Genomic DNA, 21538 nt, shown 5'->3' with positions numbered 1-21538 from the left:
ATCTGATGGTGAGAATAAAGGAATCTCTCCATTTTTTCCGAGGGTTTCTATTTTTCTCTGAATGGCGTAGAGCAACTAAGGAAGTTAGAGCCATCTCCTCTACACTTTCATTAACCGAGTGAACACTGTCCTGGTCTACTTGTACCTGACCTTTATCCATAGGGCAATATCGGAGCTAGAGGGTGCGTCATCTGGTATGTCTGCGAAAATAGGTTACGTCATTGGTTACGCACTTGGTGATCGGAAGATTTCCTCCATCATGATGATGTCAGGCAGAAAAGTGGGGTCCTCTCATTCCGGAGTGGTAACACAGGTTTCTGGCACTAGCTTATTTTCAGTAACATAAAGTTTACTCTGGCCTTCATGTTGCATTGTTTTCTTTTCTCTTTTCTCCATTTTATACACCTGCTATTTATGTTTAGGATATTTCGGCTTTTGGAATATCTTTGAAAGAACCGTCAGAAATTATTACAGGTGCCGATACTTTAAAATATACTTACAGAATACTTTAAAAAACGGTTGTTTTTTAGACTTGTAACATATTAAAATTACCGTATGTACATTAATTATGTTGGGAAAAATATTTTCAAATTTTGAACAGATCACCTTCAGAAGAGTTTTGTGGAATAAATCATTATTTAAAAACAAAGTTTGTCAAAGTTTATTTAAAATAGCGATGTTATAGCCATGTATTTGTATATTTCACAAAAACAGTTTGTAGTGTCAAACTGAGTAATAAAAAGTGTGTAATATGCTGCAATTTTTGTAATAAGAACAGCTTGTGGAATGTGAAGAAATATGAGGGGCGATCGTAAAGTTCCAGGAATTGTCTCAGTACACAAAAACCGTTAATCGTAATTACCTAATTTAAACTGTCCCCTTTAAAGTAATTGCCTGAGCTTGCTATGCACTTCTCCCATCTGTGTTTCCACTGATCCATGCAATGTTGGAAATCACTTTCCGTGAGGCTTCGGAGTTGTCTCGTCACATTTTCTTGAATAGTTAGTATGTCGTCAAATCTTTCACCTTTCATTGTCAATTTGATTTTGGGGAATAGGTAGAAGTCACATGACGCTAAATCAGGAGAATAAGGAGAATGGTTAAGCACAGTTGCCTTATTTTTTGCCAAATACTGACGTACCATCAATGAGGTGTGAGCCGGAGCATTGTCATGGTGTAGGTACCAGTCACCTGAGAGCCACAAATCTCGACGTTTCCTTCTGATACTGTCTCTAAGTCTTATCAGAATGTCTTTTTACATGAACTGATTCACAGTTTGACCATGTGGCAGAAATTCAGAGTGTACCACACCTCTAATGTCGAAAAATGTTATCAGCAGCGTTTTTACATTTGAGCGAGACATTCTAGCTTTTTTAGGCCTAGGAGAGCCAGGAGATTTCCATTGAGAACTTTGTGATTTGGTCTCTGGATCATATCCATAGACCCAACTTTCATCCCCAGTCACAACTTTTGAAATATAATCAGGATCTTGTGTTAAAGCATCTTTTAGTTTGATACAACAGCTAACTCTTTTTTCTTTTTGGTCGTCAGTGAGCAGTTTGGGTACCATCTTTGCAGAGATCCTTCTCATGCCTAAATCTTCAGTGAGAATAAGATGACATGTACCATAAGAAAGCCCACTTTTTGCTGATATTTCCCGTATAGTCAACCGCCTACCTCCCATCACCTGCTGCCTCACAAGGTTTGTGGCAGTTGTGGTCTTTGAAGTTGCCGGTCTGCCCATGCGGTCATCATCTTTAGTACTTGTTCTTCCCTCTCTAAATCTTTTGTGCCATTTATAACAGGCTGTTTTCTTAAGGGCAGAGTCTCCATAAGCTGTCCGTAACATTTGGAGCGTCTCAGCACCCAACTTTCCAAGTTTTACACAAAATTTTACACAAACGCGTTGCTCTTCTACTTCATTCATTTTCGAAAAATCCGACGAATGATAAAAAATGACCTTAACATTACCTACTATAACTTCATTGCGGGTGCTCTGACAAGCGTATACTCCTCGTATACTCTTTGCTATCAATAATCTTGCCATGACTTGCGCAGATCTATGCTATCTGTCTTTTTTGTAAATATTTCATATGGTAGTTTGAAAAAAAGTTAAATTTGATTCTATCATTTAAGTAAAACCAAAATTATCTTTAATTAGCATGTTTTGTTTTTGTGAAGAGATAGTAGAATCTATAGATATAAACATGAATGCAATTAGCCTCGGTTTTTTGATTCTATGGTCTTAAGAGTATGTTTTCAACCTATACACCCTGTATTTTCTAATCTAAGGCGCTTCTACTGTATTTTAAAGCATCAAAATCTTTATATATATATATCTATATAGATAAATGTATATATATATTTATATATAGATATAGATATAGATATATATATATATATATATATATATATATATATATATATATATATATATATATATATATGCATCTAAGTGTTTGTGCGTTTGTTGGCTTATTGCTTGTATGTCTAGTTTAAAGTGATTGGTCGAAATACGCAAACTCGCAGGACTTGAACTACTTGAAGCAAACTACTAGAAGCACGCTGAAACTACTAAAAAAGAATTCGTGCCTAGACTTGCCCAAAAACGGCGCTGGCAGCCCGATGTGCAGTGAGAGACCACTATGTTTAACGATTATAGGCCCAATTATTCTATTGTGGAGTATTCCATGGTAGCTGTATGGTTTAGTCACTTTGGTGGAAGTGTGCTTAGCTTCACATCCTTGCTTCCAACTGTACAGGTTTGATTCCATTGAAGTACAATCTTTTTTCTTAACACCCAGATAGAAGGACAAACACGGCTCTTATTATAGTAAAGACTAAGTGAATGTCCAGCGTTGCATGGGTATCAACAAAGTCTTTGCAGAGAAAATTTATTTTTATTTAATAAAGACAACATTCACCCTTTTAACTTTTAAACTTCATATCATGGGAAAAGTGTTTTTTGTGCTGTTCAAATGAATTAAGAGAGAAAAGAAAACAACTGTAAAGGTTTTCAAACATTTTCAAACAACTGTAGGCCTAACTTTTAAACTTCATATCATGAAAAAGTGTTTCATTGAAATAAATTAGAAGAATAAATAAAACTGTAAAGGTGTTTAAGTGTAAATGTGAAATCATTAGCAAGTATAATTGGCTAAATATAGCCTGTTTAGCTATGATTACAATAAAGAACTATTTGGTATACGGTTATATGATTTCAGTTCATTTCAGTGTTGGCATCACAAGGTGAAAATATCATATAGACGTATGGAGTAGTATAGAAACCCATCGCAATTATTTAATACATTCACTGTCTGTTAAAAATCATCAAAATCATCTTCATTAAAAGAATAGTAACAAAGTAATATGTTAACTAACCTTATTAACTATAGTTATCTACAATAACTTTCATGCATTTTTTAAGTATGTTCTGCAAAAAAGGTAACATTACAATGTACTATATGCAGAGCTCTTACTTTCAAGACAGACGTCTAACATACATTTAAACGCTGAGTTTAACTTATATGAACTTAGCTTACTAAACACATACTTGAAGGAAGTTTACTTTGCATTTTAGTAAACTTTTAACTGAAATTTTATCACTTATCCAGTTGGCGAACTTGTTTGTACCATAAGGGATGACGCTGAACTAAGGTATAATCGCCAAATGTTAATTTCGAGAGAAATTATTATTTATATTGTTTTGCGAAAAACAAATTAGCTCTTGTACGGGGAGGACAAAAAAGTATTATGTTTAATAAAGTTAATTGAGTTCATAGAGTTTCAATTACCGTACAGGATGAATTTATTCGCGGAGTTATATTTCGCGAAAATTGTCTTTTTATGCATATTCGCGGATGAATTTATTCGCGACTGAAAACTGCCACTCTCTAGGAAAAGTTAACTCTATTGCGGCTAGTAATAGAGTTATTCCTACGCATGCGCACACCGCGTGTTCCGGTTTATATTTGGCTTATAACTGCAAGGCGATCATGCTAAGCTAGGGTAAACAATTTTTGCTGCGTCCAGAGGTTTTCACGAATATTCATCGCTTTGGAGGCCTGTGATAAGCCAACAACTTGTGGTAAGTAATGAGTTTTTTTTTTAAACCATTTACTAAATTAATAATTGAATTTTACTTTAGTAAAACGCAAGTTATTTTTTCCATCCCTACCGCTTTGTTATTCGTTTTAGTGTGAGAAAGAGCCCAATAATCTACACGAACCATTGACAGTAAAGCTAATAAACGCAGACTGCGCAACGGTTGGTCATCTACCCCGTGAAATAAGTATAGTAAGCAGCTTTTTCTTCATATCCGGAGTTACAAGGACTGCAAGGGTGGTGGATGTTATTCCTAGAAGATTATCAATCATTCAGGGATGTCGTGAAATTGAAGTGACCGCAGCTGCTAACGAGAAGAATATATCTGTTTTAAAAAAGGAACAAGAACGCCTTTATGATCACAAACTTTTGGCCAACCAGCAGAACGTTGCAATAGTAAGCCACGAGGAGATTTCTGATGATAACTGACTTACCAGCCACGTAGTAGTGAGAGAATTGCCTTTAACATCTACCCAAGACAGTGACAGCGATATAGAGCTGCTATTACCAAAATAACTAGTCAGAGAGCACCATTACACGCTAGTATTCACTTATCAAGAGTATCAGTTCAATTTTATTGCTCTAGACAACCGCCATATGGACTAAACTGTTTATATTTACTCCATTCATCGTTTGTAAAATTGTATTTGTATTTGAAACATTTTATTTGTACACTCAAGTTTGTAATAAATTATAATATATCTATACATGAAATAAAATATATAATTTAATCATGTTTGCTGCAGCGATATCAAGGAGTTGTTGTCGATGAAGGGGTCTAGGTTGACTGGTTGCTTATCTGCCAATATTTCTGTAGGGTATCGTGAGAACGGCATTGACCCTAACGGAAGGTCATGAAGTGCTGGCGAAGCTAGTCGACAGCTGACAGAGATATCGGAAAGGCCTTCTTGTCTAGGACGGTGAGCTTGCTGGACGTGCTTGAGAAGCTGATACAATACTTCAACTATTTGAAGTATACATTAATGTTAAGCATATACTACATGGTGTCAGAAGTTAACTACTAGAAGCCTAGTTAGCGAATTTGTAGGAATTCGTGGTATATTTAAGATTCAAGTCATAATCAGAAAGTTTGTAGGAACTTCTGTCATTAACATTAGCACATTGTATTGAGCTGCCAATGTTTCCATTGAGGTTTTAATAGCGAATTTGTAGGAATTCGATTATAAAAAGTTTGTAGGAACTCTGGTAATTATAAATCATATCGATTGGAGTTGTACAAGAAATTGAAATGGCTGAAAGTAGAGAAGATCGTTTTGTGCAAAGATTAAATTTTAAAGGAGAAAATTTAGCACTCAATTGGAAAGTCTTTAAAGCTCAATTTGATATATTGAAAATTGCTAAGAAGTATTCAGATATGGCCGCTGATCAACAGATTGCCAATTTGCTACTCTTGATGGGATCTGATAGTGTGCCGATATACAACCAATTCACATTTCATGCCACGGAAGAAGGAAGAGCCAAGATATTAGACAATGTAATAGCCATGTTTGATCGACATTTTGAACCGGTAAAAAATGTTATTTTTGAACGAGTCCGGTTTAACAGTATCAAACAAGGAAGTCAGTCTATCCATCAATTTATTACACAAATACAATCACAGGCAGACAACTGTGACTATGGAACAATTCGTGATGAAATGGTGAGGGATAGGATAGTTGTAGGAGTTGCTGATGATAAACTTAGAGAATATTTAATAGACGTAGAGAACCTAGACCTGAATAAATGCATAACCAAAGCGAAACAGTATGTAAGTCACCATGCTCAGGTATCAAAGATGACAAGTCAGGAGAGTCAGATGACAAAGATGACAAGTCATTCCAAAGAGAAATGCAGAAAGTGTTACTCGGTCTTGAAGGGGTTATTTGTCAAATGGATGACATCTTGATTCACGGCACCTCTAAAGAAGAACATGATACGAGACTGAGGAAAGTTCTCGATAGGTTGGAAAAAGCAGGTATTACCCTTAATTCAGATAAATGTGAGTTTGAAGTGAATAAAACTAAATTTATAGACCACATAATTGACGAAAAGGGAATCAGAGCTGATCCAGAGAAAACCAAAGCAGTAACAAACTTCCGAGGCCATCCAACAGAACAGAATTGAAACGGTTTTTTGGAATGGTCAATTACTTGGGAAAATTTACTCCGCTATTAGCGGATAGGACTCATCATTTACACCAGCTATTAGGCAAATACTGTGATTGGGCATGGGGAGAACTACATGATGAACAATTCAAAAATGTCAAAGAAATTTTAACAAATACCCCAGTATTGGTTCCATACGCTCTGTCTGCCGACACGACGATCAGTGGGGACTCGTCGTCATATGGATTAGGCGCAGCTGTACTACAAAAGGTCAATGAAGAGTGGAGACCTGTAGCTTATGCTTCAAGGGCCCTCACATCAGCAGAAAAACACTATGCACAAATAGAAAAGGAAGCCCTGGCTATAGCCTGGGCATGCGACAAGTTCAACTACTATGTGGCGGGAAAAGATTTTACAATAGAAACTGATCACGAGCCACTACTAACAGTACTAGGTAACAAAGAGCTTGCCAAGCTACCAGTTAGAGTGCAACGTTTCCGACTACGAATGATGGCATATATGTACTCGATCATTTATACACCTGGCAAAAAGTTGGTGCTGGCTGATGCTTTGTCAAGGGCACCAGTGGAAGAGATAGAAAATGACGTAGACGAGTTGAAGGACTCGAAGATGGTATTGGAAATAATAGCAGCTATGTCAATTGCCACGAACAGATTAAACAGAATCAAAGCAACACTACTAGAAGATGACTTAGGAGTGTTGTTAAGTAAATACATTACAGATGGATGGCCGGACTTGAAGAGATTACCGGAGGAAGCTAAACAGTGTTATACATTTAGAGATTTTCTGACATACGTTGATGGTATCATTCTGTACAACAATCGCGTATTTATTCCATTGCTGGAAAGGCAGAGAGTATTAGAAGACATACATAAGGGACATCAAGGAGAAACAAAAAGCATCCGAAGAGCAACAGAGATAGTCTGGTGGCCGGGTATGACAGCAGAAATTAGAACAATGGTCAAGAACTGTGACAAATGCCAACAGTTTTGGTTGAAACCAAGGGAACCATTGCTAACTACTCCGATACCAGAGAGACTCTGGTGGAGATTGGCAATGGATATATTTGAAAAGAATGAAAAAGAATATTTGTTGGTGATAGATTACTTTAGCAGATTTGTTACGGTGCACGAGTTGAAGGACTCGTCCAGCTCATCGGTAATCATAAGGACTCTGGAAGAATTATTTTGTACCATAGAAATTTCGAACACTATGGTCAGTGACAATGGCCCACAGTTTGTTTCGGAAGAAATGAAAAGTTTTTTCAGAAAATGGGACATTGAACACATTACCAGTGCGCTACGTTATCCCCGAAGTAATGGTGAAGCCGAAAGGGCAGTAAGAACAGTAAAAGGCCTGATGAACAAGAATAGCAACTTGCAAGCAGCGTTGTGTATGTATAGGGACACACCACTGTCAAATGGTTATTCACCAGCCCAATTATTGTTCAATAGATCAATGAATTCGATGGGCATTATGCCCGAGGGCAGAATTGACTTAAAAAAGCTGAAGAATAAAGAGTCCCAAATTCGAGCTAAAAGAAACTTGTGGTATAACAAACGACACGCGACAAAACCAAGATCGGATTTAACTATAAATCAGCCAGTGGTTGTAAATAATCCAGGAGGTCAGAGTGTTCCAGCTCGAGTAGTTGCTACTAGAGGTAGGGAAGTAGTAGCTAGAAGTTTCAGTGATACACTTTTTAGGAGGAATCGGGCTCATGTAGTAGGAAGAGGTGAAGCGAATACAGAGTCGGAAGAAGTGCAGGCTTCTCCAGAACTGCTAAGAGAAAGAGGGCAAACAGCATCAGGATTTTCCGAAGAGTCAAGGACATCACATGAAGACCATACAGAAAGGGGACAGGGAGATGATAGAGAGATTACTCAGGAAACACATACTAGTGACAACAGGCTGGAGAGGGAGTCGTTGGCAGGAAACAGTCCGGTAAATAGATGCATATCAAGACATCAGAGCCCAATTCTTCTGAGACATCAAGCTCTGCAAGAAAGGGAGGAACCACAAGAACAGACACAGTCATCGCCTCGAGGAAGAAGATCTAGTAAACAGCAGAGTGACCCCAAACCAGTATACGTCACAAAATCAGGAAGGCAATCAAAACCTCCAAAGATGTTTGATTTATAATTATCTGATTTCTTTATTATTGTAAATGCGTTGTTATTTAACTGTTATAATTTGTTACAGTCATGAAAACTTTTGTTCTGGGAAACTCTATTGTGAGGGAGTTGGAGGACTCCTCATTTGAAACTATATCAATACCTGGTCTGATGTGGAGCGAGGCGTTACAATATATAACATCAGACTTTGGAAGGTTTCGCGGTTCTATTATCTATGTTCATGGGGGCCTGTAAGGTTTAGTAGGATTAATTATTTGGGTAATGTAAGACAGTGTAGTTTAGATAAACCCAATAATTGTAGTTTGGATGAGATATATGAACCTTATAGGATACGGATGTTCAGAAATGACATTACTATAGTTATTTGTACAATCTATCCCATGGACTTTGCCATTTATGACAATCAGCTAGCTATAAGGGCTAGGAGTAGAGAGAGGAGTGTAAGAAATGACAATGAACGGTATACTAGGATGGTGAGAGGGATGGTGTTCGTCGAGAACAGACTGATCATTGATTTTAATATGGCTAAAAATATGGCAACCCCCTATATGCATAGAAGGATTTTCACTAGAAGGAACCACATGTATAGATTCAGACTGCAACTGTTGAGGGATGGTGTTCACCCAACGAGAGATATAACTAGAGATTGGGCCAGAGAAATAAGGAGGGTGAACATAATTAATATGGAAAGATTAAGGAGGGGGTTCATCTAAATAGAGTCGTACATATGTATATATAAAATAAATAAAATAGAGGATAAAAACAAAGTTACTGCTGGTTGTTGGTATTTATGTTTGTAGAGAGGGTGTGAGGGCACCCCGGAAGGAAGCTTGAAGGGGAGGTGTAGGGTATCGTGAGAACAGCATTGACCCTAACGGAAGGTCACGAAGTGCTGGCGAAGCTAGTCAACAGCTGACGGAGATATCGGAAAGGGCCTTCTTGTCTAGGACGGTGAGCTTGCTGGACGTGCTTGAGAAGCTGATACAATACTTCAACTATTTAAGGTATAGCTTAATGTTAAGCATATACTACAATTTCTGCCACGGTGAATATTACTACTTGTCTCTAGTTTTCGTAATCGGAGTAGGTTGTTTCATTGTCAATCTGCAGTAAACACAAAAAAGAAAAACACTAATAAGTGTTAAGGAAGTACAAAAACAATAGTTGAAGTATTTAATGAAAGCGATCAGTTTTTAAACAAAAGAATTAACTAATGCAGTTAATTATGGAAAAATGTATCTGCACTGCAAAGCAAATACATACCATAATGTCTAGATCAGAATAATGATCATCCTCAACTTCGGTATTAGAGATTGATGGAGTTGATTTCAATATAAAAAGACTAGGAGAGATTTTTTGCGATGGCGAAGCCATGCCGAACAACTTGTGAAAACCTTGAATAATTTTGTAAAGTTTGATGCAATGGCAATAAAACTCGAAGCCCGGCGATGATTTTAAACAAGTTTTGGAACTCGGCTACGTTTAGTACTTCTGCGTAGTGGCTATTTTTGCGATGACGCCATTCTGCATATCTTGTGACAACCTTGAATAATTTTGTAAAGAAATGTGATGCATTGGCAATGGTGTTAGCTCAAAGCCCAGGCAATGATTTTAAAAATGTTTTGAAACTCAACTACGTTTAGTATTTATATTAAAAACCAGCCTAGCGGCTGGTTTTTAATTTTATGCAGTAGTTATTCTCCCTTGTGATTAAAAATAGAACTAATTATTCACGGAATTTTATAATTCGCGGAGTTGTCTGTTCGCGAAATCGCGAATTTTTATAACCAACGAATATTTTCATCCTGTACGGTATTAGGTCACTTAGCATGGGCAATCGAAAAAAATATATTCATATAGTAAGAGCTATGAATCGTGAGAGCCTTCATAGACTTACGGTTAGACAGTTGGACTATCAACCTGCGGTCGCAATCACCGTGAGTTCAATTCCAGCAAACTGCAAACTTTCAATTCTAAGAGTTTAACAGCTATAGCTGAAAAGGCAGACGCCCATACAGACGTCCATACAGACTTCCTTGCAGACGTCCTTACAGACGTCCTTACAGACGTCCTTACAGACATCCTCACAGACGACGACAGACGACAACATTTCAATAGCTCTAGGTTAGATTAGACTACAAACCCCTTCTTTACAAACGCAGCTGCAATAAGGGCATGGATTATTCCTTTACATAGTTCAAAGATATCATGTAACTGTTATAATAAACTCGACCTTGATACATTCTAATATCAATCATAGAAACCTTGATCTCTTTAAAATTGAGCTCTAATACCCTGACCTTTATCTGGAAGGATACGCAAAGATGTTTTTTATAGTCTTTTGATAACGCCCTCCCAGGATCTCTTGCCCGGCTTGGCTAGTGGAAGAGGAAGTGCTATTTATAGAAAGTAACAAATGGATACGCAATGTGGACCAAAGTTCCAATAAACCATTCGAGATATAATAGCATTTGTATTTAAAAATTTCATAAAAGAGGTTTACAATGAAGTGATAAGTGATAAAATAATATCGTAGTCGCAGACGAACACTGTTTTAAAAATTGACCTACATTATATTGTGTCTATAGAAATGTGGGACATTGAGCTACATTATATCGCGCCTATAGAAAAGTGGAACATTGACCTACATTGTATTGTGTCTATAGAAATTTGGGACAGAGTATTGATTCACAAGCTAGGATGTGAGTAGAGTGATATCTTAGAGCAATAACACATCTGGTGTATGATTCGTGGGATAGGGCTTGATGAAGCTCTATCCAACCAATCATATACCAGATATAAACTACGAAGCTGAGCCAGATACATAACCCAGCAGCAGACCATCTAATGGTAAATTGACAATACTGAAAATATGAAGACTATGTAGAAGTTGACCTGAAAAAGTTGGCAATTCTGTATGGTCATACACTTGGTGTGATATTGTGAGTTGAGCTTCTATTTCCTGTTGTATAGCCCTGGTAGTCAGTTATTTTATTCGGTAGGTGACCCTGAATGTATCCTTATAAAGGATAGTGAGACAACTAAACATTCTGTTTAGTGCTGAGTAATCTCCCGGAAGGTTCCGGGCTAATAACAGACCATCTCACTGTCCAACTTGCGTTTTTTGTTGCCAACGGAAAATGCTTGCTGCATTAGAAACATCTGCTGAGCATGGGGAGATTTAGTTCGAGAACCATAAACTCCTGAGACCGTGTTTGGAACGGGGCCAGAAGAAAATCGGCTTTCGTATTCTGGCAACTCAGGTGGTGTGATGGGATTACCCTGAAGCATATTTAAACAAAGATAACTTGCGCAGAACAAAAGCTAGCAACTGATTTCAAGGAGTTGTTTTCTCTCAAGTAGGTTTATGTATTTCGTATAGATGATTAGCTTTTCAAGTGTAGATATTGTAGTTTATTATAAAATTCTTCTGGTTTTACAAAAGATGGAAAATTAGATATATATAGAAATGTGGGACATAGACCTACATTATATTGTGTCTATGGAAAAGTGGGACATTGACCTACATTATATTGTGTCTATAGAAATGGGGGAATATTGACCTACATTATTTTGTGTTTATAAGTCACATTGTCCATTTCTTATGACATTTCATAAAGAAATGGACAATAACAAAGATAATATACTTCATATTTTTTAAGAAAATGTAGTTTCTGTGTTAAAATTTTATGAAATACAAAAAGGTAACTTTTATGAATATTTTTGTAGTTGATGACCAAGTGAAGATTCTGTACAATTCAAGCCTGGTGTGGTGTGTACCAGCTTAAATTCTCATGTTGTTCAAACATAGTCCTCTAGACATACAGCGTAATCTCAGAATGTGCTCCCATATGGCACTAGGCAAGGTGAGATAATGTCATTTAAAAACTTTGTCATTCAACTTGCAGCATGGAAAAGTGGGCCTATACTCTAGCATCAGCGCACTGAGGCCTTTGTTCAACAGTAGAACACCGATGTGGGCTCTGATACAGTGCACTGAGGCCTTTGTTCAACAGTTGAACACCACCATGGGCTCAGATACAGTGCACTGAGGCCTCTGTTCAGCAGCAGAACACCGCCATGGGCTCTGATACAGTACACTGAGGCCTTTATTCAGCAGCAGAACACCGCTATGGGCTCAGATACAGTGCACTGAGGCCTTTATTCAGCAGCAGAACACCGCTATGGGCTCAGATACAGTGCACTGAGGCCTTTATTCAGCAGCAGAACACCGCTATGGGCTCAGATACAGTGCACTGAGGCCTTTATTCAGCAGCATAACACCGCTATGGGCTCAGATACAGTGCACTGAGGCCTTTATTCAGCAGCAGAACACCGCCATGGGCTCAGATACAGTGCACTGAGGCCTTTATTCAGCAGCAGAACACCGCTATGGGCTCTGATACAGTGCACTGAGGCCTTTGTTCAACAGTTGAACACCACCATGGGCTCAGATACAGTGCACTGAGGCCTTTATTCAGCAGCAGAACACCGCTATGGGCTCAGATACAGTGCACTGAGGCTTTTATTCAGCAGCAGAACACCGCTATGGGCTCAGATACAGTGCACTGAGGCCTTTATTCAGCAGCAGAACACCACCATGGGCTCAGATACAGTGCACTGAGGCCTTTATTCAGCAGCAGAACACCGCTATGGGCTCTGATACAGTGCACTGAGGCCTTTATTCAGCAGCAGAACACCACCATGGGCTCAGATACAGTGCACTGAGGCCTTTATTCAGCAGCAGAACACCGCTATGGGCTCTGATACAGTGCACTGAGGCCTTTATTCAGCAGCAGAACACCACCATGGGCTCTGATACAGTGCACTGAGGCCTTTATTCAGCAGCAGAACACCGCCATGGGCTCAGATACAGTGCACTGAGGCTTTTATTCAGCAGCAGAACACCCCTATGGGCTCAGAAAATAGAAGGTTATTTTTTGCCTCAACTTTCAAATCTGACAGAGAATTCCAATTGATTACAAATATTAATGGCTCCTTTATTCTGCTGTTATGTTTGAAAATGCTGCCTCAATCTGATTTGTTCTACCTTTTCATCATACTCAAGGAGAAAGCTCCAACTCTCTTTCCATTTTTTTACTGCATTGCTCTCATCTTTTACCGCCTGTCGCCAAAGCTTGTCTTCCATGACTACATCACATTTAGTGTAGTCAAGTACTGCAACAGGCTTGCTGCTTGGCTCAAGCTGAGGCTGCCTTCGCTTCTCACTAGGTATGCAAGTCTCATGGTACTGGCTAAAATAATGGAAGCAATGGATGCTAGGACTAGCCAACCGTTTAGTCTTTCACTAAATGGTAATGACACTAAGCTACGAGTTCAAGGTAGGATAGAACGTACTCCAGTTTTAGTTGTTTTATAGAATAAAGTTGTTTGTACATAAACTACAACTGGGTTCTTGAGCACTAGGTGGATTCACTCTGCTGCTCTACATTACAATCACTCTCAAGGCAAGAGTTAGCAAAGCATATTACTTTTAATTATTTTTATCTAGTTTTAAGGTTACAAATCGGTTTGCTCTGCATCTTTGCAAAGAACCGGCCAGCTATATTGAAAACTAGCTGTACTTTTAGGCGTTGCTCGGGTAATAAAAAGTTGTTGAACAGAAAATTTGTTTTTATTCAACATATACAACATTTACCATTATAACTTTACAACTTCATATTATGAGAAAAGAGTTTTGTGCAGTTTAAATAAATTAGGAAAAATAAATAAAACAACTGTAAATAATTTTCAAACTTTTTCAAACAAATGTAGCTATTAAACTTTATATCAAGAAAAGAGTCTTTTGTGCAGGTTAAATCAATTAGGATACAAAATAAAGCAAATAAAAGTGTTTAAATGTAAATGTGAAATACCAAGTAATAGCTAAATTAAGTCTGTTTTGCTACGATTACGATAAGAGCTGATTTGGTAATATTACAATGATACAATTAATACCAACTGACCAAACAAAATAAAAATTCTGAATATGTTGAGTTAATAAGGACAAACTTGCATAGAACTGTGTGTATAAAAAAAGTTACTGTTCCACCCGAAGCTATCCATCAAAACTTTGAATACGACGATACTGATATCTCTCGACACTGGTACAAATGTAAAAATGAAATATCAGACTGTCTTTGTCTGACCGAATGAACAGAAAATGTAGAGACTAATCCTAATCGAGATAATACAATTTTCCACTTGAAAAGTATTGACCTTCATCGCGATTTAGCAATCGAACCTTATGAAAAACCAGAAATAGAAGTTCACGAAAAGGTGGAAAAAGCATCGCATTTCATAAAGTTAATAGCGTTCTTAGAATTTTAATTAGCACGTCATTTTGGTGTAAAAACGGAAATGGATGTATACATTATGTAGTAAGTGCAATGAATTGTAAGAGCTTACATGGTCTTGTGGGTAAAGGATTGGATTGCAAAGCTGCGGGTGCAATCTTCGGGGTTTGAAGCCCAGCGGAATGTGAGATTTTAATTCCAAAAGTTTTATAGCTATAGCTGGACATACCGAAGGACAGATGACAAACAGACAACAGAAAAACTTGGAGAAATATATATATATAGATGATACAATGAGTTACATTTTGAGTGGTTAATTGACTTGTAGCAAAACAAATCTTGAACAAATACTAAAACAAAGGTAGGTGGTAAGTAGGTGGTAAGTAGGTGGTAAGTAGGTGGTAAGTAGGTGGTAAGTAGGTGGTAAGTAGGTGGTAAGTAGGTGGTAGGTAGGTGGTAGGCAGGTGGTAGGTACGTGGTAGGTAAGTGGTAGGTAGGTGGTAGGTGGTAAGTAGGTGGTAGGTAGATGGTATGTCGGTGGAAGGTATGTGGTAAGTAGGTGGTAGGTTCGTGGTAGGTAGGTGGTAGGTAGGTGATAGGTAGGTGGTAGGTGGTAAGTACAGTGGTGATACAAATTATGGAACCGCCTTTGAGTTTTAGTACAGAATGCGCTATAATGGCTCTCACATTAGTTATATTCAGTTCAGATATGAAAAGTTATATATCATTAGAAAGGAAATTTTATCAGCTGTCGCATTGTTTAATTTTTTTCGCATCCAAACATAATTCCATCGCTAGTGCAATTAAAAGTGCAACTAGTCAGGGTGTCTCATAACAAGTCATTTTTTTCAAAAACAGTAGTCTGGTGAATGATGTCTAGATATTTCAAATTCTTTGATCTGCCCAATTTAACAATTATCTATGACAACAATTGCATTGAGTGAGACATTGTGCATTACGCAACATAACCCAAATAGTATTGAAAAGTCCTTCTACTCTCAGTAAAAGTCATTCTAATAACTTCGTCATCATGCCTCAACATCTCACAAAAGAAAAGCGTGCTGTAATAATTCACTTTCATCAACGAGGGAAATCGCAGAGGGAAATTGCAAGGGAGGTAGATTGCTCTAAGAAAGGTGTATTTACAACAATCTGCAGATGGAAGGAAACTGGTCAAGTTGAAGAAAGGGCTGGCAGGGGAAGGAAAAAGCTAGCAACAGCTCGAGTGACCAGACGCCTAGTGAGACTTTCTTTGGTTGATAAACATTTAGCCAGTCCTCTGCTAGCCACAAAGTTAAAAGAATCAACAGGTACAGAGTTAGCATCATCAACTGTTTGCAAATCATTGAGAGATAATGGCTTATGAGGCTGTAAAGCTCGTAGAAAACCTTTGTTATCATCTCGACAAAGAAAGGCTTGTCTACAATGGGCAAAAGATCATGTGAATTGGTCACCAGAAAACTGGAGAGCAGTATTATTCAGCGATGAGAGCTCATTTACTGTGCAAAATCACTCTGGCAACAATTATATAAGGAGACCTGGTGAAGAGTTTAAACCAGAATGTATTGTACCTACAATAAAGCATCCCACCTCAGTAATGGTGTGGGGTTGTTTCTCCGCTGCTGGTCCTGGTAGATTACATTTTGTTGATGGTATGACGAATGCAGAAAAATATTGTGGAGTACTACAGAGTGTGAGGATACCATCTGCTAGAAGTGTGTTTGATAGAGAGTGGCTGTTCCAGCGAGATAATGCTCCATGCCACACAGCCAGAAGAGTAAAGAAGTAGTTTGCTGACAATAACGTTAACACTCTGACTTGGCCTGCTCAGTCACTAGACCTTAACCCAATTAAAAATTTGTGGAGCAGAATAGGCAATCTCGTAACTAAAGACAAACCATCTAATAAAAGAAGATTGATGGAGCTTATTGTGCACTTCTGGCATCGAATAGTGACACCTGAAGAGCTTCAGACGCTGACAGATAGTATGCCCAGGCGGTGCCGAGCAGTGATTGAGAACAAAGGCTGGCCAACCAAGTATTGATCATCTTAAGAACCAAAACAGCTCTTTTTAAGGCTACAAAACCCTGTCTTTAAGTTAATTCACAATAAAAGCCATTTCAAAGAAAAGAAATATGTTATTTTATGACTTTTGGTCGGACACTATTTAATAGAAATGACAAATGTACAGTAAATTTCTGACAGCTTTCAGTAAACCTCTAATAATATTTTTATAGAATATACAATGTGGTTTTAATTTAAGTTTACCAAAAAGCCAACATTGTGATAATTCAAATGATATATAATTTTTTATAGTTATGTAAAATTTTGATTGTAGAAAAAATAAACACAACTCAGAATTCATTGCTATGTAACGAAAATTAGAGGCGGTTCCATAATTTGTATCACCACTGTAGGTGGTAGGTAGGTGGTAGGTAGGTGGTAGGTAGGTGGTAGGTAGGTTGTAGGTAGGCGGTAGGTATGTGGTAGGTATGTGGTAGGTAGGTGGTAGGTAGGTGGTAGGCAGGTAGATAGGTGGTAGGTAGGTGGTAGGTAGGTGGTAGGTACATGGTAGGTAAGTGGTAGGTAGGTGGTAGGTGGTAAGTAGGTGGTAGGTAGGTGGTATGTCGGTGGAAGGTATGTGGTAGGTAGGTGGTAGGTTGGTGGTAGGTAGGTTGTAGGTAGGTGGTATTTATGTGGTAGGTAGGTGGTGGGTAGGTGGTAAGTAGGTGGTAGGTAGGTGGTAGGTGGTAGATAGGTGGTAGGTAGGTAGGTGGTAGGTAAGTGGTAGGTCGGTGGTAGGTAGGTGTTAGGTAAAAAGGTAGGAAGGGTACTAGTGCAAATGCTGGTAACTAACGAATTAGTGTTAGAATAGTCAACAAAGGCTTGAAGACAGAACCAGATGTTTATTGCAAGTTGATGGCATAAGGCAATGTCTGGTGGAGGAACTTTTAAAAAGACGTTTCTATCGAGATTAGAAACAGACAAGATTACTTTCTCATTGAAGTTACTCAACTTTCAAATGTTTCTACACTTAGAACAAAAGCTTGTCATTAATGAACTCTTTATAAACAAGTAAAAGAGAATTACAGAATATGACAGTATTAATGTGTTGCATGAACAGCACAGACTGTATGAGAAGTAGAAGTTTAGGACTACAAAGCAGCTAATGCGTTATGAAGCTGTAATAATGTACTTACCTTTTGTTCATATAAGAAAACATTACTCCTGAAACCTCTCGTTGCATGGTGACAGTTTCTAGCAGCACTTCCAATATATAGTCAGCAGGAAAATAAAAGAACTTTACAATATGACAATGCTCTAGCTCTGTGTCAATACGGCATCAGTTCTTCCCGAAAAAATTTCCTATATCGGTACAACTAGATAATAGCGAGCAGACCCAGCCAACGATTCTCCAATATTCAACGTTTATAACAAAGTGTTTGTTGTGTGCTCAGGCAGCCAGTTCAGTTTTCTCTGCGCATGATTGATGACATTTCCTTTTCATTGTAATGCAAGTGATAAAGCAAACTATCGACAGTCTCTCTATTGAGAGCTGTTGCTAGCAACACCAATCGTATCAACCATTGTCCAATAATCTAAACAGAGAATGAGAGCAAATAACGTAATAATCAAAAATGTTAGTAATTACATATTGGCACACAGATATGGATTGCTTATTTAAACAATGTTGAAAGGAATAAAACATATTTGAGATGAGATTTGATAGTGTTGTGTCACGTAGGTGACGATTACGAGTGAGCTTTTCTTAGACCTGTTCAAAGGGTCAAACAAAGCTAATAGTTTAAGTATTCCATGGGAACAGTAAATGTCAACAAAACATGTTAGTTTTATTTGGTAAAAATATCTTTTAATATAATATTTCAATAATATTTGTTTGTACCATTTGTGAGTGTCATGATGTAAACCATGTTGGTTTTCGTTATATTATACTACTCATGGAAATTGCATGTATAAATCAATGAACAAATGATTATGATAATACCGCTTGTTGCTTAGTTATAACTAGTTCTGTTTATGATAGACACAGATTTCCTTTACAAAACTGTTAAAACCAATCAGGATATACCTGCAATGTGTTCATAATAATAGTACACGTAAAACTATTTGTTGGACCCTAAGATAAGCAAGATACAGGGAATATAAGCATAATGTAAGAAGTGCTACAGTATGTTGCCTTGATATAAAAACTGTATGTAAGTCTGTATTTATTAGCCTAGAGTTGAGTCATGAATTTGCATGTCCTATATTTCATCAGATCTAGTTATCTATGATATCTTTATATATCTATATATTTCTCAAAGTTTGTCCTCCGTCGTTGTGTATGTCCAGCTATAGCTATTAAAATCGTGAACTAAAAAATCTGTATCGCAGGAGATTTGATCTTAAAACCTCCCACTGCCTTACTAGCTAAGACCCAGAGCTTGATAGATTTGCTAGGTGATATATGTCGCTATATGGGAGCAAGCAATCTACCGCTTTTGGTCACGGCGCAAAGTGATGACTTAACATCAAGGAGAGGGGTAGCTCTTATTAGTAAGATTACTCAAATTATCCATTGGCAATGTGCCAGGCTAATAGCAAGTGGCAGGCAACTCTCATGACCTCTCATTGTTTATAAGCTAATTTTTAATACCCGGGCAACGCTGGATAGCACAGCTAGTTTGTTTTTATTTATGAGAAGGCTACTTTCTTAAACCGAATGTCATTATACCCACTTTGAACAAAGGAGCGAAAAAGTCAAATACCATTTGTCTGTGGGAGTTAAATTACTGGTAGTTACAATTTTTGCTGCTATCAGCTGCTGCACGGAAATCTGCTGACTTGATACAAAATAGTATTCCATTACCTTAATCAATACAGATTCATTTGTCTTCTATATTCATTATTTATATTGAGTGCTCAATGTTAAAGATAGACCCTTCATAGGAACACTTGATACTTGATGCTGACAAAAGAAACAGTTGCAGTTTAATCTCCCTAGAGCCATGCTTCACTCCACTTCAGGGGATATTTAATTGTGTGGACACCGTAGACCCCTCCTGTAGAGGACTTCAAAGCTCACTGTAAGCAAATACAAACCCATTTATTGATACCGAGCTATGAACCCTGATAATGCGACTTGAATAATCATAACTGTAATTGGCAGCAGAATTCTAAAAATCTTGAAAGCATTAAAATAGCACGCCTCATGCGGACAGAAATACTAGTTAGTGTGGGCATCTAGTAAGTTCCGCTATAAAGTTACACTGAGTTGTTGAGCAGCCGTTGTTATTGAACATCAATTATCAACAAAGAAGCCTGCCCTTTTTCATACATGGCGAGTTCTTAACACCGTGCAATGTCTAAACATGACTAGCTTAAAATGACAGTCTACTGGGCTCCACCTATCTAGAAAAGATGGAATAAACCAGGTTTATATTTTAAACCTTTTCAAATAAGTAGACTGGTTTTAAAAATTATTGTTTGTTTCTGTAAACATTCTGGTAAGTGTTGAGCTGCGACACTCCATAGAGTGTGTGAACAAATATAGCTCTATCTTTTACTAAGAACTTTAAAAGTTTTCTTGATGATATAACTTGGCAAAAAAGTTTCTATTTAACTCATTATTAGCAATGAAATTCCACTTAATTTGGTGCAAGTTTCTCTTTAATGTATTGGCTCCATTTATTATGATAAATACATGTACATCGCTGAGTTTGTTAACAAGATTTGCTGTTATTGTAGGTGTGTCTTGGTCATGAGCAGGACAATTAATCACTGCTGACCCTTTCTTAAACGATTTGCATATTGTGCTAAAGTTTACTATGTTGTTTATAGAATATATGCCAAACAGTAGTTTGTTATAAGCACGTCTTTAAAGTGAACGATAGTTGAGAATCAGATGTGAGAACAAGCTGTAAGCTGAATTCCTTAAATGTCCTCTCAGGAAAGCTAACAAAGAGCGAGCTTTTGTCGTACTGGAAAAGTTACTAAACATTTTCTGGACTGCTGTTTTTTGATCTCAACTGTATAAATGCACGTACATGCCTAAAATTATTGTTTGTGTCGGTTTTGATAAAAAGCAGTAGATAATGCATGTGTTGGACATATTTCTATGCAAAGAGAGATAATAACTTTAGATTTCACTGATGTATACTAACCATCTTGCCCACTTGTGTCAGACACTTGGCCAATTTATGACCATGAAGTCATTTTAAGTGATCAGTATTTAACTTATAAATACCAAAGACAATAAAGTAACTAAATGTATTCAGCTGAAGCTTGTAGAATATAAATGTTTTTAGAGAATTAACACTCAAATTAGTAAACTATATGGACATATAAATCGTGTTAATTTCAGTATAAACCAAAATGTTTACTCAATTCTAAAAGTAGCACAGGCTTTCAGAATCTTACACAAGAAAAATAATGATTATAGCTAATTCTAAGTGATAGCAAATAGATGCTATACAGCATAGCCCACCTGTCCATCATGGCAATAGGTAATCAATAGCATCTAAGTTATCGAAGGCTTAATGCTGCGAATGAAAAACACATCTAAACTGGGCATGATTGTCCAAGCTGTTATACAATAATAATAAACAACACAAATTATTATAAAAACTAGATTAGTAATAAAATATATACAATAACCAGCTGTAAACTCTATTGCTGATGTTGCACTTTGTCCATGAAGAAAAGGAAGAAGGAGAAGACTGTATTATATGCATAAGTTTTTAAGTCTCTAGATATTTGGCTATGAAAGTCTAGACCTTGACCCCAACATTTCAACGATAAAACAAAGCCATCAAGCATAAGAAGTCTGAAAACAAAAGGGTCAACAACTCCATGTCAACATATATGGAGTGCAGGT

At 37.4% G+C, this 21538-nt stretch overlaps 2 protein-coding genes across 2 annotated transcripts; both read right to left on the bottom strand.

The window, feature by feature from the left end:
* Positions 1-1255: 1255 nt before the first annotated feature.
* On the bottom strand, positions 1256-1927 carry LOC137394257 (protein GVQW3-like). Its single transcript, XM_068080979.1, has one exon. It carries the CDS (start codon positions 1925-1927, stop codon positions 1256-1258), a length of 672 nt encoding a protein of 223 aa, XP_067937080.1.
* A 9525-nt stretch (positions 1928-11452) lies between these two features.
* On the bottom strand, positions 11453-17976 carry LOC137395046 (uncharacterized protein C2orf50-like). Its single transcript, XM_068081833.1, has 3 exons — positions 17862-17976; positions 13416-13620; positions 11453-11647 (listed from the first exon to the last, which is right to left on the bottom strand). The coding sequence occupies exons 1-3, from the start codon at positions 17906-17908 to the stop codon at positions 11453-11455; spliced, it is 447 nt and encodes a 148-aa protein (XP_067937934.1). The 5' UTR covers positions 17909-17976.
* Positions 17977-21538: the final 3562 nt, after the last annotated feature.

The sequence above is a fragment of the Watersipora subatra genome, chromosome 4, assembly GCF_963576615.1.
Source record: "Watersipora subatra chromosome 4, tzWatSuba1.1, whole genome shotgun sequence".
Lineage (NCBI taxonomy): Eukaryota > Metazoa > Bryozoa > Gymnolaemata > Cheilostomatida > Watersiporidae > Watersipora > Watersipora subatra.
This window is presented reverse-complemented; position numbering and strand designations above follow the sequence as displayed.